This window comes from Orycteropus afer, unplaced genomic scaffold, assembly GCF_000298275.1.
Source record: "Orycteropus afer afer isolate SDZICR_OR568_19922 unplaced genomic scaffold, OryAfe1.0 scaffold00165, whole genome shotgun sequence".
Classification (NCBI taxonomy): Eukaryota; Metazoa; Chordata; class Mammalia; order Tubulidentata; family Orycteropodidae; genus Orycteropus; species Orycteropus afer.
In genome coordinates this window covers 1,651,933-1,659,546 of record NW_006921752.1, presented here as the reverse complement: position 1 = coordinate 1,659,546, position 7,614 = coordinate 1,651,933, and the positions used below count along the sequence as shown (strand labels likewise).

Sequence of the window (7,614 nt, the reverse complement as noted above, 5' to 3'; positions counted from 1 at the left end):
CACACACACACACACACACACACACACACAAAAACCCTTCACTTGCCAAAGCAACGATTTCAAGTCATTCAAAGATAATAAAAATTCCTTCAAAGACAATAAAAAAAGTCTTTCCATTCCAAAAATAATTCAGAGCAATCATCAAATTTGTCAGTTATGCAGGGATGCACCTTTCACTGTTTACTCCTTAAGGCAACTGTGGTTTTTATTTTTGAAACACTCTACCCCAGTTAAAATTTTCTAGGGGGCAGAGCTAATTTGAGTTAGTGAAAAGTCACAATTTTTAGATAATTTATTCAAAACACAATGTTCACACTTGGAAATACATTCAAACAAATCTAAGGCCAACAAAGGATAACGTGAGGATGCACTGCCGTTGTTTCTTGCCTTTGAGTCCATTCTGACTCATGGTAACCCCATGTGTGCAAAGTAGAACCGTTCCATTGGGTTTAAAAGGTCGTGGCCTTTCAGAAGCAGATCACCACGCTCATGTTCTGAGGCATGTCTGGGTGGGTTTGAACTGTTAACCTTTCGGCTAGTAGTTGAGTGCTTAACTGTTTGAACCACCCAGGGACTCCAAGAATGCACCAGAGCTAAGTAAATAAAAGGACAGTAGCATTTATGCTTGTACCCAAATGACATCACTTAAGTGGTCTTTGGTTTGCATTTTCAGTAGTGAAAACATCTTCTCTCCAAATCTGTGTTACCATTAAACACACATATTTGTCTAGCAAATGCCATACCTGACACCCAGCCACACACAACATACACTTCTCTCTCTCCATCTCCCTGTCCCTATCCAAGGATAATAATATTCAAATTAGTTCTGTCTGAATCATAAATAACACACGGGCACCGCCTGTCTCAATCCTTGTCCTGTATACAGTGCCTATGCTTTCTGTGAACATTTGGGGCTGGGAGCCACAGAGGACATGTCTTTAAAATCAACTACTTTGTCTAGCTCTAATCCTCCATCTAAGCAGAATTAGTGACGTCAAACCAGTTTCCATGGCACAGGCAGACTCATGACAACTCTGTTATATCAAGCAGAAGGACAAAATGGGCTGTGCTTAATTGCGCACAGAAACAAACATAAAACCAAACCCTGGTTAATCTCTCATTTTCCTGGGACTTAGGGAACAATTCTGAGACTGGAAGGTACATTAAGAATTTTCACTCAAGTTCAGTAACAAAGACCCACGTTGCTCATACTTCAGCACATTTCCTAGTTTGTTATGGCAAACATCCAAATAAACAAGTCAAATAATATTTTCTATGATGCAACATTCTTAACTCATAACACTGCTTACTTGCTAATAGCCATACAATGGTGTCTCAGTGGAACAAATTATTGAGGATCTACCAGAACTAAAATACTGCCAAAACAGAGCAGACAATACCAACTGCTGAAAAAGGAAGCATCTTCTCATATAAAAATATTACCTTCAATTACCTGCCCTCCCACAAGCCAAACATTAAAATCACCCAACCCTATAAAATTCAGAGGTGGCATTTATAGCTTTCTGCTCTAGTAGAGTTCCTTCATGCCTATGAAATTCCCTCTAATACTCTCCTTAATTGTCACCTGGATAAAAAACTGTCAAGCCTTTATTCCTCTATAAATATCCCACTTTTTTATCAGACCATTGTAGTATCCTTGTCCACAGCCCTATAAAAACACTACTGCCATAATAAAGAAAGCGATCGGTCTCCCGTGAATTAAGTCACTGCTTTCTTCCTCAGTGACCTCATCACTGCTCCACACTGCAGGGGAGGGGGGAGGGGAAAAAAAGGTTGCTGTGAAGACTTTGAACCACATGGTCCATCCTAATGTGGACAGGTAGCTGTGTCAGGGTTTGAGGGCAAACAAGAGAGAAGATGCCCAAAAGACTCCACTGCACTTCTTCATATTTCTCTCTCTCATCAGAGAGTACATAAGCATGCTCCTGGAGGGTCATTACTTTTGTTTTTGTTTTTGTTTTTTTAGCTTAAAAATAATACTGAAATTGGTACAGATAGTTCTCTTAACAGACTCTTAAGAAGACTGAGAAACATATAAAAATAGAATTCTGTGTCAGAAAAGAATCCTGGAACACAGGGATCAGGTATATAATTAGAACCCACAATCCAAATACTTATATTACACAAATATTGCTTTGTTGAAGAAAGTTTGCAAACATTTAGCACATGAAAGAAAATTACCTGCCCTAGAACACCACAACATGTCATAATTCCACCTTAAGCAATACAGTATGAAAGAGGCTATTTTTAGCTTTTCCACGGTTGTTATGGCAACCACCTCCTGGCTCCAGCTGTACACAATGTTTATAATTCCAGGGAAGTGGAAAGAGCAAGTTTCCTCTATAATGTAATTATGCACTTTCTACTTCTATGGTAATAATACCTTAGTTTGATTACAGATACTTGTTTAGTGATAGTCAGTTGGCCTTAGGCTACAGTTCTAGAGGGTTTGGAAAATCTCATACATCAGAGGTAGAATGAGTGAAAGAAAAAAAAAACAAAAAACACAACAACAAAGGATCTTTCTAAAGGGCTCTGCTATTATTCAATGGAGATACCAATCCATAGGAAACCAACCATAGGAAACATGCCATTTTGGGGCAGCAAAGAGGGCAGGTTACAACAAAATAACTTACAATCTGTAAGTAAGAAGGCTTTCAGAACATCTGTTCCCTTTGAGTTTTCCTCTCCTCCTGGGCGCACAGCTAATGATATTGCTGGCCCCCCTTGCAGTTAGCTGTAAGGGGTCTCTGAGTTATGGACAATGGAAGTGCAGGCAGAAGTGATGTACACCACTTCCAGGTCTGGCCTGTAAAACCTCCTTCAAACCATCCCTCATTCAAACCCTTCCCTCATTTCATCTGTCAGCTGGATGCAGAGGATCCAGTGGAAAACTCTAAGGCCCCGGGAGTGATGGAGCCCCGGGATGGAAGGAGCCTGAGATGCCTGGATGACTGGACAGAGCAGACTTTCCAGCCCTGATCCATATTAGACTATGAGCTGAGGGAGAAAGAAATGTTCATGTTGTTAAACCACTGAAATTTTGGGGTGGTCTGTTATAGCAGTTGGCCTATCTTGACTAATACACCTAGAAACTCCTCTAATTCAAATAGAAATAGCTGTTTCTTTTCTTAACCCAAAGTAACGATTCATACAAATCTACTACCATTTCTCACTAGTTCTTAGCAAGCATCAAAATCACCCCATGGTGTTTATTTCAGTTCACAGCCTATGATAGCTTTCTACTGGATCATTTCTGCAGTGCAGTGAATTACTTAGTATGGTCCTTCTAGCCACAGTCTTTGTAACTCCTATAGAATGACTGGGTGGGACTATGCAAATGAGGTGATTCAGCTCAGCAAGGGGATTGGACTGCTTGCTAATGCAAATAACATGCATGGCAAATGTGATGGTTAAAGTTATGTGTCAACTTGGCTGGGGCACAATTTTCAGTGGTTTGGCAGTTATGTATTGATGTAACTGCTCCTCCATTTTGTAATTGGATATAATTTTGTGATATGTTGTAAATCCTAGCCTCTATGCCTGTGGTTAAGTTTCCATTTGGGAGAGTGTTGTCCATTACATTAGGGTGGGATGTATCTTAAGTCACTGCTTTATTAAAGGGTATGACTCAAATCACCACCTTTATCCTAGTCACCACTCTTATCATCCTTATAAAAGTTTCATGCTTGCACCACTTTGCTCAAGAAAGGGGAGTTTCCTTGAGGGTATAGTCTGCATCCAGTATATATAAATGCTCTGCCAAAGTTCTCACTCTTACTCTGGATCCTGCATCCAGTTAGTCATCATCTGACCTCCAGTTCTTGGAATATGAGCCAACAGCCTGTCGTCTGACCAGCAGATCTGGGTTTGTCAGCCCCTGCAACCATCTGAATCAACAGAACCCTCCAGCATGACTCCTGACTCAGATGTGGGACTTGCAGTCTCCACAACTGCGTGAGCCATTTCCTTCATGGTTCATGAGTTCTGTTTGAACTTGCAGTGAATTACAGAAACCAAAGAGGGAGGAAGAATATTGGGAGGAGGAGTAGCTGATGTTAGAGATGACTGGTACAATAGTTTGGAAAAGTTGGACATTTGGGACATCTTTAACCTGTGCCTCAGTAAGAACCAGCTTTGTGCTGATCCTTATAAAAGAAAATGTTCATTTAATTTCTTGACCTCAGTTTAAAACCAACTTGGTTTCTTCAAAACAAAGATCCAATTTATCTTCTGTATATTTTAGAATCATCCCTGGGTGGTATGAACAGTTAATGCATTTGGCTCCCAACCCAAAGGTTGGTTGTTAGAATGCAGCCAAAAGCCCCTAGGAAGAAAAGCCTGGTGATCTACTTCTAAAAAACAAGTCAGAGAACATCCAGAAGAGCCCAGTTCTACTCTGACATGCATGGAGTTACCATGGGTTGGAACTGACGGTCTCTGGTTACTTTGTCAAAAGAGGGAAGTTAGTTTCAATTTTTTTTTTTTAATATTCAAATTCTCTATGGCTATATGATTCTGACTCTTTTATTTTTAAAATACTGAATTCTATGGCTTCTTGAATCAATACTTGATGCCCTGCAAGATGTTTCACAACCATTATCTCTTTTGATATGATTTTTACACACACACATAAAAACTGCTTTTACAAAGACTTCTGTGATTCACAAGGATTTTTTTCTTAGTGGATAGAGTTACTGTTCTGAATCAATACCAGATTGCTTGCAGATGTCAAAACCAGGATTAAGGTAATGTCTGAATTTCATCCCTCCTGAGTTCTACTCTGTCTGCCCCAACTTTCTGCAATCTTTTACGGTTTGGCTCTGATTTGATCACTGCCACTTCTATATCTGACCATCAGGGGCACACTCCCACTGTCAACAAACAAGCCCTTAGAAGGTTTTAAAGGGAAATTTGACTAAAATAAAGCAATTAAAATATACAAAAACTGCATATAAGATGGAATTACACATAAAGAGCCTGACTGAGAAGCAGTTTCTCAACCAGTTTCTATAGATGCTAATAAAAAAAAATAGTTTCTTACCCTCAGTTTTCTCATCTGTAAAATAGGAGGAGGCTATCAAAGCTCACTGAGATCTCAGCATAGCATCTGGTAGCATAGTGCCTAAGGCACTTGACTGCTAACCAGAAGGCTGGAGGTTCAAACCCACCAGCCACTCCTAGGAAGGAAGGTTGGGCAATCTACTTCCGTAGTGATACTGCCTCAGCAACCCAAGGAGGGGTCGCTATTAGTTGGGGCAGACTCAACGGCACATAACAACAACAACTGCAATTAGCTGTAACCCCTGCTTGGAGCTGATCTTAGAGGTTTCTGCACAAAAGTAGGGTCCTTGGGTCTTCTCTTTTCAAAGCTATAATTCTTTTGGGTCTCTTCTAAACTCCTGGCCATTTTAAAGAGGAAGGATGCCCGTGAAGCCCTAAATTCAGCAAATGATCAAGCTAGCTCAAGATGCAAGCCCAGGTCTTGTCAGTAGGTTTTCTTTGAGGGCCTAGCCATCATGCAGGTCTTCCCAAAGAAGGAACAGAACTTAGTCACAATTTCACACTTCATGCTATTTCAAACATAAGATCTCTAAGGCACATTTACCAATAAAACTGAAAAGACAGGCATTGTATCCTAGTGGAACTCAATTCAAACTAGAATGCAGATGGGGATAGTAGACATAGGCTTTTCCTCCCAGGGCTGGGCTGACATCTTATAATCATTTAATGACGTGTCTAAAGGAGCTCTGGTGGCGTAGTGACTAAGGCATTTGACTCCTAACCAGAAGGCTAGTGGTTCAAACCCACCAGCCACTCCTAGGAAGGATGATTGGGCAATCTACTTCCGTAGTGATACCACCTTGGAAACCCAAGAAGGGGTCACTATGAGTTGGATCCAACTTGACAGCAGTGAGGCTGAGGTCAGGTTTAGCGTACACTCATTCTCCCAGTAAGAGTGGAAAAATGAGGATGGGACCTTGCTGGTGAAGCGCCAATGAACCGGGCTCTGACTGAGCAGTGTGTACAGCTTTAAGAAGGTATTCCCAGGAACATCCCAGGAACTCTATCCACCCCCTCAGAATAGCAGGCAATTGAGTTAGTGATGGTGACTCAGGCAGGCTTTTTAATCCTGATCTAAAGGAACCACCACAACCCTAGAGAGGAAAATAAAAAGGGAATCGAGTGGAAAAGGCCTCCACCACCTGATGACTCATGCTCCACCGTGTGACTCGCCCAGCACATTACTCTGTCACCAAGGCATGGAGGCTAGGTTCATTAGTCACTTTAATGAATTTTTCAAAGAAAGGATTCTCCCCTATAAATAATAATGAGCTCTGCCTCCATAGTGCTTGTGACTCACCTTTCTACCATGCCGGGCAGCACCCATTGTGTCATCTGCAAAAGAGAACAACACAGTCATGATGGCTGAGGATGCAAGGAACAGATGAAGAGTGAGGAAAGGCCACCCCCACAAGAAAGAAGGGAATCACAAAACCACTCACCACTTCTACAGATAGCAGTTTCTTTTCTACACTCTATATAATTTGGCTATGTCAAGAGTACATAAAAAGGAAATCAGATGAAATTACTGGAGATAACACTGGGAATACTTTCGGTGAACTTGGCTAAAATTAGTCTTGCCTGAAATGTAATACTGGCACAGAGATCTGCAAATAGTAAAGGCTTTACAGTGAAGTCTACCGAAACGCCTTCCCAGCAAAGGACATATGTTATCACAAGAAACATCCTGCCCACCAACACAACTTTAGCTTTCTAATCTCAAGACTTCAAACTCTTGCCAATCAAAAAAATCCTTTAGAAGAATATATCAGGTGACATGTTGGCAAATATTAAGTGTATCTTCTTCGGTCATTTCTCTTGTTGGTGGTCTAGCTAGTTGTAAAATAAAATAAAACTCACCCTTAAAAAAAGGAAGGTTATCTGTAATCTCCAGTGACCACTAATAAAAAAGGTGCTATCTGCATTCTGAAAGGAATTCAGAGTTGTTGACTAAATATATATATATGACAAGAGAGGCTACCTTTAAACTCTGCTTTAAGATATTTGTAACCAAGAAAATTTAAGTAATCCAATGGCTTAGTCAAGGTCACTTCATAGTTAAATACTGAGGTTGGAAGATGAATTTCTAACTCTTAGATATCATCAGTTCTCTAAGAAACAAAGGCTGTTTTGTAGCAAAAAGGTTGGAATGCATGCCAAGCATAAGAATTTCTATCTTAAATATATTAATCAAAACATACAATAGAGAAAAAACACTTTTTTTCCCCAGACATATTTTAAAGAAAGGAAATCCATCCAACCTTTACCAAGGTAAAATCTGCTATGTGGTGCTCTCAACCCGAATGTCAACTTCAAAGCTGCTGACACCTTCTCCAAATAAAAATACGAGTTTAAGCCGATACTGTGTCATAAACAATAGATTGATATGTTACCAACCAAAAAGACAAAGACGTATCTTCAAAGCCTACGGGAATCATTTCAACAGAAGCATCTGGATTTGGCTGAATCTTCTGGCCCAGATTTTTTTTTAAAAAAGCCATTAGAGTTTGGCCTAAAGGATTCTTGTTC

General features: G+C 40.3%; 1 protein-coding gene across 1 annotated transcript in view; it reads right to left on the bottom strand.

The window, feature by feature from the left end:
• Window positions 1-7,614, bottom strand: part of HSD17B12 (hydroxysteroid 17-beta dehydrogenase 12) — a 241,506-nt gene that overhangs the window by 38,303 nt on the left and 195,589 nt on the right. Inside the window, exon 7 of the mRNA XM_007946515.2 lies at window positions 6,386-6,420. Coding sequence (XP_007944706.1) covers window positions 6,386-6,420 — 35 coding nt within the window. The remainder of the gene's footprint in view (window positions 1-6,385; window positions 6,421-7,614) is intronic.